At 29.0% G+C, this 17,253-nt stretch overlaps 5 protein-coding genes across 5 annotated transcripts; 3 read left to right on the forward strand and 2 right to left on the reverse strand.

The window, feature by feature from the left end:
* Positions 1-1,065: 1,065 nt before the first annotated feature.
* Positions 1,066-7,848, forward strand: AK88_00340 (uncharacterized protein; the record flags this gene model as incomplete). The annotated part of the gene is made up of 1 exon (XM_012477991.1): positions 1,066-7,848. One exon carries the CDS (start codon positions 1,066-1,068, stop codon positions 7,846-7,848), a length of 6,783 nt encoding a protein of 2,260 aa, XP_012333414.1.
* Positions 7,849-8,592: 744 nt separating this feature from the next.
* On the forward strand, positions 8,593-8,826 carry AK88_00341 (uncharacterized protein; the record flags this gene model as incomplete). The annotated part of the gene is made up of 1 exon (XM_012477992.1): positions 8,593-8,826. The coding sequence occupies one exon, from the start codon at positions 8,593-8,595 to the stop codon at positions 8,824-8,826; it is 234 nt and encodes a 77-aa protein (XP_012333415.1).
* Positions 8,827-13,527: 4,701 nt separating this feature from the next.
* Positions 13,528-15,434, forward strand: AK88_00342 (uncharacterized protein; the record flags this gene model as incomplete). Its single annotated transcript, XM_012477993.1, has 4 exons — positions 13,528-13,634; positions 14,883-14,904; positions 15,125-15,184; positions 15,258-15,434. 4 exons carry the CDS (start codon positions 13,528-13,530, stop codon positions 15,432-15,434), a joined length of 366 nt encoding a protein of 121 aa, XP_012333416.1.
* A 102-nt stretch (positions 15,435-15,536) lies between these two features.
* Positions 15,537-15,909, reverse strand: AK88_00343 (uncharacterized protein; the record flags this gene model as incomplete). The annotated part of the gene is made up of 2 exons (XM_012477994.1): positions 15,537-15,638; positions 15,784-15,909. 2 exons carry the CDS (start codon positions 15,907-15,909, stop codon positions 15,537-15,539), a joined length of 228 nt encoding a protein of 75 aa, XP_012333417.1.
* A 358-nt stretch (positions 15,910-16,267) lies between these two features.
* On the reverse strand, positions 16,268-16,708 carry AK88_00344 (uncharacterized protein; the record flags this gene model as incomplete). Its single annotated transcript, XM_012477995.1, has 2 exons — positions 16,268-16,375; positions 16,607-16,708. The coding sequence occupies 2 exons, from the start codon at positions 16,706-16,708 to the stop codon at positions 16,268-16,270; spliced, it is 210 nt and encodes a 69-aa protein (XP_012333418.1).
* Positions 16,709-17,253: the final 545 nt, after the last annotated feature.

Here is a 17,253-nt window from a genome sequence, read left to right on the forward strand (position 1 = left end):
ATGCATCCTTCATTTTGAATTGAATATACCCATAAGAGTTCTAAAAAAAAAAAGAAAAAACTTCTATTTATTAAATGTCTAAATCTTTTTTGTTCTTTTTAATATGACATTATGAGTGAGATTTTTTTTTTTTCTTAACCCATTCTCCTATTTGCGATGTATTTTCCTTCCCGTGTGTAGCAATACGTACTATCTAAATATATATGCGTATATATGCATATGTATGTACAGAGAGGAAAAAGGAACCCTCGCCCTTTGCGATTTAAAGGGAAAACTGAAAAATATGCGCAATGCTTGAACGCCCCCTTAAGAAGTGACACCTTGGTCATATGACCATAGCGCATTCGTAAATTCTTTATTGCGTATGTGAGTGTTTGTGTACCTTTATGAAAGCCGTTCGAAGTCAGCTAGTGGCGCGCTTTTAAAACAGTAGCACCCCCTTCTCTGGTGCATCCTTTCCATCGCCCCACACACTTCATGTAATTCTGGAGCATTGCAAAGGATACGCGCGCATGTATATAAATGTACATATACCTCGTGCTTACGTACGTATGTAAATATATATGTACGTGCAGGCATATTGGCGCTGCACCGGCCCTGCTCGTCAGAATTAAAAAACTACATGCCATACGTTTTCCGTCGAGGATATAGAATTTCCCAATAATGAACGCTGCATAGTTTTGGGAAGAAGCTGCCTCCATCTATTCCGTGCAGTACCCTTTGTGTCTCCAGTAACGTTTCCCCGTGTTGTGGCTCCCCGGGGTGTTCAGCAAGCTTCGAAGTGGCGAAGCGAAGCAAAAAAAAAACAAAGCAGGTAAAACAGTAACCAGGCAATCAGGCAGCCAATCCACTGAGCGACATCGACAAGCACGAGATTTAAAATAGAGCAAGCAAAAATGCTTAACCGCTGAGAATACATAACGGTTAACCTGCGCTGGTGTGCATAGGGCATGAGCGTTTACGTAGGCATATAAGTGGAAGGCGTTTATGCAAATGTACATGAGTAGCCAGCCCTTTGTGAACCCCCTCTTCTTCCCCCCTCTGTGCTAATCAAATGGCGAAATCATGCTTGTCATTACAGAAAACACATTCGAAAAAACCAACAACCCAAAGTATCCAAGAGGGAGCAAAGTGTCCATCAAAAGAAACAACTCCAAAGTGAAAGTCATATCAAACAGAATCACTCAATATTGTGGAGACATAACAAAAAGCAAAAGGGAGTTAATAAAAACACGTAAGTTCATAAGGGAAAGTGATAAGTTAAAGTACCATTATCTATATGCAAGAAAACATTTATACAATGGAAAACATGGAAGGAGAATAAAACTTGTTTCCGTAGAAAAAACAAAAAATTTAAATCATTTGGACAAATTGTCCAAAAGTAGAAAGAAAAAAAATCAAGTCATAGCAAGGAGAGTTAACTATAATGTAATCTTAAAAAATGCGTATATAAAAAATGTTCCATATGAAACAAATTCCTTTTTAGTACATTTAAAAGGCAAGAGAAGGAAAAGCCACATTAAGAGAAACGCTCGAAAGGATTTCTCAAGTGTCCGGGCAGTTGCTTTGGAGGAAAAGGCTAAAGATATAGATGGGAGACAGGCCCTCAGTCTGCATCCACTAAGGGACGCGTTTCACTTTAAGGTAAAAACAAATCATCACCATGTAGGTAACCCTAATGTCGCAAAGAATGAACAGTTTGGTGATGTAGAAGTAAATAGGGCAGATTTATATGGCATAATTGGGAATAATTCCGCGTTAGACATGCTGACCGTGGTCGCAAACAGGGAGAGGCAACATCCAAATAGGCACCCAAATAGGCATCTAAATGGACATCTAAATGGGCATCTAACCGGAAAGGCACTTGTCAACACAGGTAGCATGCGAAAATTAACAACAAATAGTTTAATAGATTCCATTATTAGTTTATCAAACGAGCTGAATAAGACAAGCGAGATAAAAGACGATTCCAAAAATGAGTACGACAAAAGTGTACTACATTATGTGAACAAAATTTTGAGTGACCACAATTTCCATTACGACATCGTTAGTAGTGTAAATAAGAACGAAATAAAGGAGTTAAAAAGGAAAGTAAAAAAATACAATGACATACCAAACTTTTATTTTAGAAAACTGTTTAAGCATATACAGCAGAAAAACGAGAGTAGTCGTATGGGCGGCAATTATTTGCATACCACACACTGTTATAATAGTGATTATGACGTTCATTACGATGCTAGAGGCATATCGAGTAGTTGTAAGAGGGGAAATAATGAACACATACATGATAAGAAAAAACAGAGAAAACAAAAAAACCCTTCCCCTTCATATTACACATACCAACGTTGCCATTCGGATAATTATTTTTCAGAAAATATAAAAAAAAAACAAAAGGGTCACCTTTATCAGCCTGTCAACCCTGTTCAGCGCGCAAATTTGAGAAAACAAGAGAGGAGTAACTCTTTGATGAGAAGGATAGGGATAAGGACGACAAGTAAGCACTTTACCAATTTGAATCCCCCTTTGAACCACCAAAACGTGGGCGCGAGGGGTGACCACTCCAAAGTGGGGAATGCATATGCGAAAGAAGGAGTAGTAGATATTAAGAAGAAGATATATGTGGGGGAAAGAGCAGCCAGCGGCAATAATGGCAACGCCAGTGCTACTGTCACTACCCTATGCAACCAAATCAAGCACGGGAATCAGGAGAAAGAGAACATATTGTTGTTTGTGACGAGCGCACCAAATGACCATAAGAATAATATTCATTCGGACAGCAACCAACTACATTGCATCAAAAAGTACACGTCTATTTTTACAGAACAGAAGAAGCATATCCCCATAAGAGAGAACCATTTGTACTATAATAAGTTGGAGAAGGACTACCCGTCAATAGAAAATACCGACTCAGGTAAATCTCCCAAGACAGAGCAAAGGCTTCGCCACATAAATTTAAAAAACGAAAAGTGGACAGCGTTTATTGTGCACAAAACATTGAGTGTGCACGAAAACGTGCTTCTGTGCAGTGAGAAAAAGAAGCTACACGAAAGAACATATAATTTAAGCAGCTTCAAGTTTTCTGAAAATAGGGATAGTAGTTGTATGCTTTCGCATGTAGCCAATGCGAGTATTGCCCCTAGTGTTATGAGTAGCGCTGCTACTAGTACTCTGAGGAAAAATTCCTTCCAGGGGGTCCCAGGCGTTGTTACGAAGTATGCACCGGTTCATATGAATAGAGCTGACCGTATTAGAAATGATGAGTTCATATTTAACACTAGTGAGACGCAGAATGCTCGGAGTGGCATCCCAAATGACAGGGGGGAAAGGGAAAATGGTAGATGTAGCTGTGGCACTTGTGCGAACGTGTACAACGAGTGCACATTTAGCCTAAACAATGTTAAGAGAAATGATTCGTTGATCAACTCCACCGATGCTAATGCTAGTGACAACGTATATTTTAGTGCAGACAATCATAGTAATCACACCATGAGCAGCCTCCACTGCAATAATGTACAGTGCGTGAGCAACTGCTGTCGCAGTTCTTTCAAAAGCAGCTACAAGGAGCAGAGTATCATTTCTACCCTTAGCAATTCAATCAGTAGGCATCGTAAGGATAGATGTGGAGTTGCACCCCAAGGCAAAGAGAGGAAAGATGATAATTGCGCCATTCCTATTATCCCTTTTCAGCGGAGCGTCAAGACCAAAGTTGTAGACGCTGATGCTGGTGTTGAAAGGGACAATACGGGAGATAAGCAGAAGATAAGAAGAGATCCCCCTCAATTGGCACTAAACAATTTGGAGGACCACAAAAGTCTGAGGTCAAGCGTAAACTCACTAACCAGCGCGGAATTGATAAAAACGCCCGTGGTATCAAATATACAGAGCAGCAGCCATTTTGAGGGGATTGCCAAGATAGACGAAAACGACAGTACCTCCTTTTGCATCTTCAAGACGAAACACAGAAGGGAAAGGCCCTCAAGTAAAACGCCCCTAATTGTTGACATTCCGAATTTGCGCAACAAAACTAATGACATTGATTTTGTAGCAGAAGGTAGAAACAGGGTAAACAACTTTGCTTACAATAATAAAGACAAAAAAATGAATAACAATGATGATCAAAATTTTTTGGTTGAAGAATGCTTGAAAAAATGTTTGAAGGAAAATGCATCAAAATTTAGAACGAATGAAGATTATGAAAGGTATTGCAATGAAGACAAGATACTAAATCCGGATTACGTTCCGCAAGAGTCTAAAAGACTTGGTGAAAAATTTTTACAGAGTCACAAGGACAAGTTTGCATCTTACGGCAACTCTAGTTTTCATTATCAACCCTACATGAGCAATGCAGAATGTGGAAATAGTTGTTTTAAGCAGGACCCACCTGGATACAACCTGTACAACGATCCAAATGCGAATTTTATGAATAGTATGAAAATTAATGTATTCAACAATACGGCCTCTCAGAATACGTCTAATAGCACTTTTAATAACGTTGGAATTTACAACAACAGTCATATCAATTCTATCAACAAGGAATATTACATGAAGAAGGGAACGGATTACAGCAATGATGTGTTCATAAAATACTATGAGCAGTATGCAAATAAAGAGAATGATAAGAATGAAGCAAAGAAATTTAATTACACAGATTGTTACGATTTTAAGAATACCCTTCTTAATGGACTAAGCAGAGAAGACAGCTTCGGTTCCGATGATGATTTAAAAAATGAAGACAGTGAAATAAATTTTCTAAAAGATTCTTTAAACTCATTTGATAACTTAGAATCTACAGAAAAAAAATATGAAGAAATATTACGAGACTTTAATGGGAAAATACCTCTATTGCATAAGGTGTTGAAACCCTTGCCAGTGAAAAATCGATCAAACAACTTTGACATTTGTCTGTACCTACTTCAGAAGCATGGAGGAGATTTAAACAATGAAGAAAATATTTGCATATTAAGGGACAAAGAAATTGTTCAACATAGTGCTATTTATGATGCTAAAAAAGGGTGTATAAAGAGTAATATAACAAATGTAACAAATATAAAATTGTATAACCCCAAGTGGCATAACAAGAAAAAAATAGTGGAAAGGTTGAAAGAACAAAGTTGTTTTAATCCCTTCACGATATTTGGATCTGCTCCAAGTTTGCTCGATTTTGATGAAGTGTTTGACAAAGATGTGTATAATAAATTCGTTTCAAGGAACAGCCGTAAATCCCATTCTCTTCTACGGATACTAGCAAAACAGAAAGTGATTAACAACCTGAATGACAAAATAACGGATAAGGAATGGCCACAAGTACATGCATATTTAAAAAAAAGGTGGAGTAAAGAAACAAACATTGAACTGAACTGGGCATGCGATCCTTTACTGTATGAAGAACTGGAGTGGTATTTGAGCACAAATAATCAATACCTAAACATGACTGACAAGGTTGCGGATATTGAGGTTTGTTACTGCCCTACTCTGGATCCTAGTTCGTATTATGCATGGAACGACTCCAGGGTTATATACACCAACTTGTGCTACAACAAATCGAAGGAAGATGCTGAGTCGACTAGCCATTCTGTGAGGGACAAGTATTATGTAGGGAACAAGAACGCAGAACTGAAAAATAAAGATAAGCAGGTTTCCTTTAGAAAGAGGGCAAGCGGGTGTGAGCATCTCATGTTTCAGCAGAACCTGATGAAACAGAAAAAATTATCCAAAAGGAAGAAAAAACTTTTAAAAAAGAAAAAAAAAATGCTCAAGGAGAAGAACCAATTATTGAGGAAGCAAAGTAGACGGTTTGGCGCAAACAACGATGTGGAAGCTGTAGACGTGGAAACAGCAGACACAGCTGATGCAGCATCGTCGGGAGTTTTTTACATGGAAACAAAAGAGGGATATGAAAATGATTACAAACATGTGTATTCCTCTCAGCATAACAACACGAATTTTTCAAATGACCCATGCATGAGGATGAGAATCAACATGGACATGGGCATGCGTATGAGTGCATTGAAAAGTAAAAAGCACAATCATGATAGCGCATATTATCCCAACATTTTTTCTACCAAGAAGAACAACAAGAAGAAGAGTATCTACCATAACAAAAATTACGACGAAGATGTCATACCGATTATGACCGTGAATACGTCTTTGTACAGGCACAATATGGACAACAAATACAATTGTAACAACACAGCATTTGATTACATTAAGAATAAGGATAATACCATTAAATTTTTTGCCTCTCCGAAGAAAACAAGAAAAAACAATTCAGTTAAAAAATCTGTTAACAATGCAGATAGTTTTTATTTCTTAAATTCCTCTATGATTAATTCGGACAACATTTACAACAACAATTTGGAGAGCTTGGATTCTAAGGATTCGGGGGATGGTAATGATTCCACATTTGTTTTTCACAAGGATACATTCGATGGTTTAAATGATAAGATGAAAAGCAAAAACCAAGTGGACACAAGAAATAATCCCATGGGTGGTATACAAATGGACAAATTTGACAATGCCTCGGAGAAGAACTTGTGCGAGAAATTGCGAATGGACGAACACACCAGTTTCATGAATAATAACAACATTTACGAATTTGGGGGCACCAAAAATGCGTATGACTTTAGAAACAATGACAATGATGGAAATGGGAATGGGAATAGCAGTGGCATGGGCTACATGACAAGGGATACTGAGAACTTCTCAAGCAAAGGTGGAAGCTTTTGCTACAGAGCAGGCGGAGCAGGAGGAGCTACTAATGACTCCATGCAACCGTTTCACATGAGCATGACCGACATGTATGGAAACGCCAATAACAATGTCAATATGAACATATTTAGCAATATACGCATGTACGAGCAGAATTTTAACAAGAACGGGGATCATGGGGACAGTAGAAACAGCCTCAGTAGAGATTACGACATGGACAACCATGGCGGTAGCTGCATGGGACAGGGACCCTTCACCAAGAGTAGCTTCGTGGATAGAAGCTATTACGACATGGAGCAAAGGAGTTTTTCCTCGAACAACTTTGGCCATTTTTCAACCAGGGAGATGGCCAAAAATGAACTGCAGTACAACAGCATTTTCCGCACAGGTCTGTCCAAGCCGAACTTTGTGGAGCAAAATCAAAATGAAAGTCAGAACCAAAACAACACAAAATTCCCCATCAAGGAGTTACGTGAAAGGTACCCCACCAATTGCACGGGGACAAACGCGGAGTACAGTGACACTCATGGAGACAATGGCGGCGGCCACCGCCACAACAACAGCAATGATGATGCGGTCAATGGGGGGGACAAGTGCAACTATTTCGAGTGCAAGTATGATAACAGCTCAAACAAACATGCTAACGGAAAAAACAGCCAAAAGATAGCGGATTATTTTCTCAGCAAGAATGCTGAAAATTATGACCCCACGGAAAAAAAAAATATAATAAATGAGCAGTATGGCACTGGTGAATCTCAGAACAGTATGAACAACGCTAAGGCAGACATGAACATCCTAAAGATTACGCAACAAAATATTGACAAAAAATATATTCTAGATAAAAAAATTAAAAGCAGTATGTCATTTTATGCAAATAAGAAAGACACAGATAATTCGACAGTAACTTTTAATTCGAAAAGGTTAAGCAATAGCAACATTATTGTTAACGAAAATAGAAAAATCAGAAGGTACACCAATAAAATATGTCAGGATGATAACACATCTTTTGAGCATTCAGAAAATGGCAAAGGACAAGGTAATAAGAAAGGCAGTGAAGAATCTCCTTCAAGCAGAACCAGCGAAACTTCGATGTCTAGTGCTTTCAAAATGGCTACCTCTGTTTTTAAAAAATTATTCTAGGGAAAAAAAATAAAATGGGCATGAGTCCACCTAAATAACTAAAGCGTGTTTTAAATAAAACCTTTTTTTTAAAAAAATAAAATTGGCAGTAATGTAACCCTGCTTTTCTTCTTAGCACATTACTTATATACATACTTTCTTAAATAATTAAACCTACCAAAATTTTACGGCAATGCACAGATGTAGTAGTAAAAATGTTGTAGTTCTGGAATGAATGGGTCTTCACTTCCTCTTCATTCGTGATAATTCTTTTTTTTTTTTTTTTTTCTCGTCATTATTTACCCTTTTCCCTGCTTCCTTGGGCTTTCTTTTTTAATTAAGTTCTTTGTTTAACATTTCAGTCCATAGGTGTATTTTAAATTATTAGTCGTGTATTCTACCTTTATGTAAGCACATGCCAAAGGGCTATATATTATTTATGCTAAAGTGCGTATGCATACAAGTATATGCGCATTTATGTACACATTTATATATGCATGCATTTTTTTTTCTGTATTATGAATTACCAAATAAAACATTACAAGTGGCCTTCTTTACCTCTAAAACAGTGTACGATGTATTTTTACTTATTAAACAACTGAATTAAATACCCTTTATAAAAAATAGATCTACTGTAAACATTTGAACTTGAAGTTTCGAAAAGTAGCCGAATGGATACGTGTGAAGTAGTGATTCATTTTAAGATACAACCAAATAAAGAACTCTCATAAATATATGACACATATGTTTATATAAATTTTGCAAATGAATAATCTTTACACATTGAAATTTACATGGGAAATAAATCTATACGTCACAGTTCTCAACAGCGCCTCTCAAATACTCTTTTTCTTTGTTCTATTATTGTCATTGTATGTGAATAAAAATAATATTAGTAACCCCATGTATAAAAGAAAGGTAAATGAAAATGAGTGCGATAAAGAATCGGATAAATTTCATGTTATAGAACAAGTAAAGGATCTTATGGAAATGTTCTAACCCTCATGTTTTCTCATGTTGTGGTTGTGTCTAAGAATAATGAAAAGAATATGCAGCATAAATATGTGAAGAATTTTCCCTTTTTAATTCCGTTTGTATATACAGAAAAATACCTACAACATAATTTTTACCTAATTTTTATTTTTATTAAAAAGGTAACGTACAAAGATAACACATGTATATTGCTAAGACAACTTTGTTCCTCTGTCCCAAAGCAGTAAAATAAAAATGTATAAAGCAAATTACATAATTCCATCAACTGATATAAACAACACATAGGATGAAAGTGCACTCTTCTATTATAAGCTAATATTTATGACCACTTAATTATAAATCACACGTTAGACACAAACTAAAGTTTAATTTATGTAAATAATGAGGTAAGTGATGTTAAAATGTTTTTACCCGTAGTCCATATGATGGATACACGTCATGAGTGCTGAAGTATTCTTCTACATAAATAAATGATTTAAGTTTTTACATCAAAATATATTACACTATATAACAGCATGAAGAAATGCTCATTTAATTTTGCATAACAGATTAATAATTAACACTCTATAAGCACTAACTGATGCTTCCTTTTTTATTAGAAATAAAAAAGTTAGAGCAGAAACATATAAATAAAAGATGTCGTGTTGCTTACTACAAATGGTTAGTACCACATGTGCTAATAAAAACTGTGGGTTGTCCAGGAACATTCATTACATAAAATGTGCCCTTTTTCATTAATTTCATCTGTGTAATTACAGTATAATGGTAAATGGATATGTTTAATAATTTATATATATTGTTTTCTTTTTTAATTCACATATTTGTATTCTAAAATGTATCTTTAAAAACATAGTATACTTGTTTAATACACTAATACTCATTCTGAAATGTATACACTAATACTTTCATTTAAAAATAAGATCTTAGACATGTTAAAGGTTATTAAAAAAGGGTTATGAGGATTTTATAGAACAAAGAAAAAATCCAACATGTAATATAAAAAAAGTATTCAAATACTTGACAAGGAATTTTTTTTTTATATGTTCCTTTAACTTTTCAAATGAGTGTATTCAAGAAATAAAGGATTCTTTTATTTATTGCTACAACTTGAAAGAATTGTTTTCTTTGTAACACAAAAACAGCTCATTCCATAATCCTTTTAATACATGCAATAGATAATAATGAGAGTTCAGTGTGCAAAGAAATAATTCTTTCAGTATTTCAGTATAAACATATATAGAAACATCACCCTATTTCTGTGTTTTAAGCTTAAGGAGTTTAAGGTCTCCTGACTTGTACCAGTGCGCAGTGCGTAATTACATAATCATTTTATTATTGTGAAAAGTTATCATAACAATAAAAATATATTAAGTAAAATAACAACTGTCTCTATAGATAAATACTCTTTGTGTTAAAGGTTTCATTTATACAATGTTTTATAAATCACTTTTTAAGCAAATAAGACACGTCACGTTAAGAATGCGTCCACAAGAAAATTATCAGTTATTAATTAGATTTATAAGACAAATGAAAAAACAACTTTTAAATAAATGTAAATATATATTTTAAGCTACTTTAAACGTTCATAGCATTTTTTTTCTTGCAATTTATGCATGTTATGCTTTTATCTAACAATTATCCATGATCAATTTCGTTCTTATAACATAGTGTTTTCGAGCAAAGTACAAATACAAGGTGCCGCTAATTATAAATTATTATGAGTAACTATAGATTTTCATTATAATTTTTGCACAGAGGGATTTCAAAATTGGTATTGAGATAAAAAAAGCATATGTGCAAAAGTTGATTGTTTTTATCATTTGTCTTTTGAGTTAACTTATTCTTCGTATAAATGAATGCTAGTTCTACAAAAAGGATTTACCTTGTGACATTTCAAAAACATTAAAATATATTAACAATAATAGAGCATATTAAGCCATATACATCTCTAACATGTTAGAATATTTCTGTTAATTAATTTCGGTTTAATTCGGGATGTTGGCATAGGATAGACATGTATCGACTTTTAAGTTTACGTGTATTTTTAGGTGGCTTGTATATTGCTCATTATTATTATTATTATTAAATTTTAGGTAGTTATATGTTTTTGCATCAGGAATATAGTTTTCTTGCATTAATTAGAATTCACAGATGCATGAGATAAAAGGCATTCTTTAGTCTAAAGTGGAACACGAAGTTAAAAATTTACATTTATGCTAATAGGTGCTGGTTTACAATTTCAAATATTTTATACCAAAAAATATTGTGTAATAACTAACACCGAAATCGCAAAAAATGTGCAAAGATAAATAACCCTTTAATTACAATTAATAACACAGTACTGTTTCAATCGATCACAGCAATAAAACCACACATCCCTGAGTTAAAATGCACTCCTTCATGTTACACTCTTATTACAGTTTATACATTAAGAAAACATTAGACTGAATTTAAAAAAAAAAATATTACTTTGTTCTTATTAAAACGGTTATAAAGCTGTTGTAAAACATGTCTGTATCATTTTTTCTTGAATGTTACTTATTCCATTTGAAGCATTCATAATGAAAATTACATATAAATTTCCACACATTTATCAATTTCACAATAATGACCCTTAAATTATATTTTTTTAAAAGCAAAACATATATTATATTAATGCGGATATTATAATTAAATAAATAAAGCAAAATTATACATAAAATATGTAATTAAAAACAACAAGAACATAATGGAACCTAATTTTGACGCTTTAAAGGTTAATATCAAATAAAAATTAATTTACATAAATATTATTTAAAATAGTATATATCTTTTTAATAAATGTTAATTTTAATTAAATATTAGTTTTAAGAAATATTAAAAAATATATATTAAATAACAAATAATAGTTAAAAATAATAAATAAAATAAAATAATTAATAATAAAACAAGTAAATTTAATTAAATAAAATTAATTAATACATAAATAAATGAGTTCAATAAAACAAATTAAGAAAATAAATAAGACATATTATAATTAAATAACAAATAAATTAAAATTGTATAATAATAAATAAAATATATAATAACAAATTAATTATATAATAAAAAAATGGAATATGTTATAATAATAAATTAATTATATAATAATATAAATATATAATAATAAATAAAATATATAATAACAAATTAATTATATAATAAAAAAATGGAATATGTTATAATAATAAATTAATTATATAATAATATAAATATATAATAATAAATAAAATATATAATAACAAATTAATTATATAATAAAAAAATGGAATATGTTATAATAATAAATTAATTATATAATAATATAAATATATAATAATAAATAAAATATATAATAACAAATTAATTATATAATAAAAAAATGGAATATGTTATAATAATAAATTAATTATATAATAATATAAATATATAATAATAAATAAAATATATAATAACAAATTAATTATATAATAAAAAAATGGAATATGTTATAATAATAAATTAATTATATAATAATATAAATATATAATAATAAATAAAATATATAAAATAATAAATTAATATAATAAATATATTAAATAATAAAAAATCAACAATTATAATGTTTTAAAATAAAATAATAATTAAAATATATATATTAATAATATACAGAATTAATTAAAATAATAAAACATAAATAAATAATTAATTAAATAATAAAATAAGAATATATTAATAAATTCATAAGGATGTTAAGTTATTTAATAAATACTTTATGACTATATACAATTAATATACATAATAACAAATTAATTATTGTATGTTATTATATTAGTAGTTAAATAAAATGTTAAATATGTAAAATTTATTTAATATATTTTTAATTTAAATATTTTTTTATATAATATAATAATTTTGTTTTAAATAATATTAATATTCATATATTATATTAAATATAAATAATTATATTACATTACATATATTATTTATTGTGTTTACGAATAATAAAATAAAAATTGAATTTTAATTAATTTATACTATAAACATATATATATATATATATATATAATAGTTAAATCAATATTTATTTTGTAATTTTTTAAATATTATTTTAATACACGTATTTTATATTAAAGAAATGAATTTACATTTATTTTATTATAATATAAAAATAAATTTATTATGTATGTATTAAATTAATTATATTAAAATAATTATTTATAATTTAAATATATTTTATTTAAATTAGTTAATTAATTAATATTATATTCATATATTTATTAAATAAATATAATTATTATATATTCATGTATTGTTGTATAATAAATTAATCATTAATTAATTGTACTTTAAAATAAGATTTTTAATTATTATATTTATTATAATTTTATTTAATTATATTTACAATTTTAATGTAATATATTTATATATTATAATTATTTAATTAAATATAATTTAATATTTATATTAATATATCATATATTTTTTATTAGACAATAGTTTATATGTAATGATATATTTATTAATAAATTAATTATTTAATATATATAATATATTTATTATATGTGTGTAATTCAATTAAAATAATATATTTTTTTTTATTTTAACATTTTAAGTAGTTAATTAATTAACTACCTAATTTTAATTTTAAAACATAATTTATTTTTTATTGACATTTTTCATTTAACTATAATATTACTTATATATTTATTTATTATAATATTAAGAATCATGTACTATTTAATTTATATATTATTATTTAAAATAATATTTGTCAGTTTCTATTATTTAATGTTATGTTTTAATTATTTAATTAAAATTTTATATTATTTCATACTGTACTGAATATAATTATTTTTATTTATTTTATTTGATTTAATTAAATATATTTAATATTTATATTATTTAACCAATTATATTTATTACTTATATTTTTATTTAATTAAATATATTTATATTATTTAACTAATTAATATTTTTTACTTATATATTTATTTAATTAAATATACTTATTTAAAATATTCATTTATAATTTTTTAATTATTTATAGTATTTATTTAATTTATTAAATGTACTAATATTATTTATTTGATTAAATTCGTATAGTATTCTTATTTTATTTAAATATGTTTATACAATTATTGACATATTAACTGTTTGTTTATTTTAATTAAAATTTTATTTTTTTATTATTCTTATTATTTAATTTTTTTTTTTCTTTTATATATAATCTTCTCAATTTTTTTTTGCATTTGTACTTTTTTTTACTGTCAATTTTAATTTTGTTGTATCCTACTTTTTATTTTTAATAGTTTATTTTTTTATATTATTGTTCTTTCACTAAATTATCAAGCATTTTTCATAAATGTTAAAATGTATGCCTTCAAAAGCTTTAAAGGCTATTTTATTATAAGAAGGTATAAATTGAAGCTATATTTAACGACAAAAAAGAACATAGTTTATGTTGCACGGTTGAGTTTATAATAAATATATACGAAACAATGTAAATTAACAAAAGGCGGAAAATCACACTATTAATCACAAATACATGATGTGTTGTGTCATTTACTTTGTTATCTTTATAGAACTTGAAAGTAAATTGCGTTTTGATCTACTAATTCTTATGTTCTGATTGTTCTTAACAGTAGACACATGTTTTAAAGTATTATTATTGTACTATATTTTTTGGTAACTAAAGTTTAGACGATGCAATTGCTGCGTTTCATTTTTCCAATTGCATGTTCCAAAAATAAATTCCTTTAAGTGTAATAGCGAGTACACGATTACATGACACATATGCTATTATTGCAATTTATACGGCATATTACAAAATTTGTCATCACTCCTAATCGTAATAACTACTGTAAATCTGGCAATCCATAAAAAGACATTAAGTCTTTACTTAAAAAAATGATTTTACGAAATATCACACTATGTAGGAACCTTAAAAATGGGAAAGCCTAATATACATAAAAATAAGGACAAATAACAAAAAACTCACTATTCTTATTTTAACTGCTTAAACTTTCATTATTCTTCTTAATACAGTTTTATAAAATCCAAATACTCTTGAACATATTAAGCAGAATTTTTGAATTGGGAGAACATGTAATATGATGCATTTTCTTATTTTATGTTCGTGGAACACGTTATCCTGTTGGGAATTAAGTACGATTAAGCATATTTTGTGCATCCCACGTTAAACATACTATTTGTTACTTTTTATGAAAGAAATAAAATACACGTACAACATTATTATGTGTTGTTACACACAAAATAAACCATGAAAGTGTGAGAAACATAAAGAAAACATCTCTGTAAACCTTAGCAACCTTATTTGAGTGTAAATTTATTCATTATAGAACGTTCATTAAAAATACATCTAAATGTAATGCACAAGAAAATGCGCAACATTTCATAAAACTTAAAATATCACATTGGACACATAAATGTTATGTAAGACTGCCTCTAATTCTCATAAATTCCTACCAAATCCGGTAATTATATTTTCACATAAACGATTCTCTATTAAAGTTATTTTTAATAGTTCCATTTGTGATTTTTACCAAAATTATAATATAAAAATTCATAATACAGGAAAATATTGCAATAAAAGGAATAATCAGATAGTCAAATGACATGAATATAGAAGTATTAATAGTTATACTTCACACATGAAACAGTAGAACAGTTGCAATGTTATATGTGGTATTGGAAAAAAAAAAAAATTAATACAGGTTTTATTCACTTGTTTTCTTGTCTTCATTCTTTTTATTGTATTCTTCTATAAGATATTCACTAAGCACCAAAATAGGGTTGATGTTTACGTATTTTTTTAGAACCTACGTAAGAAAAAAACAGCACTGAGATAACACGATTTATGTATTATGAATGTATTCACGAAATAAGAGAAATGTGAAACTTTGAATAAGATGTAAATTTTTGTACTCATAAATGTAACGTTATGCAAAATAAAGCTTATATTACTTCTTGTTGGATTTCAAGTAATTCTGTAGAACTGGCTTTCAATTTATCAGTGCTGAAAATATCTACTTGTTCTGCTTCTTTTTCAAAGGGGAAAAATGTATATTTTGTTATCCTTTTTTTTATCATCTAGTATAACATTAAATAATTCAAATGACGTAGACACATTGGCAATTTTCAAATGTACAAGTAGTGTATTAGCTAAAAAAATGCTACTTCTTCAAAGTTTAAATTATACTAAGTTTTTATCATACAGTATACAACGAATTCTATAACTAATAAATGAATTTAGAATAAGGTATTAAAGGCATTTTCATCTATAAAAGCTTGTACAAGTGGGAAGCTTATAAAATTATATATATATTTTTGTTTTACCAATATTCTCGTCACTCCTAAGAACAAAAAAGAAAAAAAAATTCTTATAAAGAACGCATATAACTATTATCGATATACCGATTAACGCGACTTAGCTATAAATACAAAGACATTACTTTTTGTCGTGTAAGCTGTTTAACGGCCGGTCTTTTTCATTATAATCATAGAATACATTAAAGTATTTATGTTTCTCCTTTTCATTATTTACTAATGTAACTAACTATATATGAATATATAAGAGGGGGGAGAAAAAAAGAAAGACAAGAAGTAATGTTTATAATTTTATTTTGCTTAGGAGTATAATTTACATATTCTTATTGAAATATCCTTTATAATACCTTTTCTAGTGCCTATAAAATGGAAAGAAATTTAAATGATTTCTAATAATAATAGTAAATAAAAAAGGGAAATTAATCATGTCTTATTATACAACTTTGTGTTAGATAATTACAGGCAATAAATATGGGAAGATGTTTTCTTTAACATAATGGGAATTTTCATCATCAAATACATCTTTTCCATATATAACATTAACAAAATCATCAAAATTCATTTGTATATGGTGAGAAGTTATAGTTCAAATTAAGGGACAGGATGATATAGGAAGTGTTCGTATCTTACAATGGAACGTAGAGAGTGTAAAAGTCCATTACACAAGATAATTTACTAAATTGAAATACAAAACATGAGATTACTATGTACACATTTTCTGGAATTTTGTCCTATTGTGAATTCATTTGAAATAAAGAATTTAATGGTACTCTATTTCACATATAGATGGAACATAATAATTTGCACTAAGAATCATAAGAAATGTGTGTTCACATTAATCCCTACTTTCACCTATTTACAAGTACATTTTTTTTTTTTTTTTATGCGGTAGAAATGCCAAATTAAACGAATGCCGAGTGCACGTAGCTGGACGTTTGGACGGTGCTTAACTAATTACACATCAAAGTAGATGCGTTAAAATGGAATCGAGGAAAAAGGTTTAAAAGAAAAATATGCTTCACGCCAATTGATACGTGTATTACAAAGTTTTCAAAAATGAATAGAAACTTAAATGATTCAAAATTATAAATGCTATATTCCTTAAAA

The sequence above is a fragment of the Plasmodium fragile genome (genome assembly GCF_000956335.1).
Source record: "Plasmodium fragile strain nilgiri unplaced genomic scaffold supercont1.3, whole genome shotgun sequence".
Lineage (NCBI taxonomy): Eukaryota > Apicomplexa > Aconoidasida > Haemosporida > Plasmodiidae > Plasmodium > Plasmodium fragile.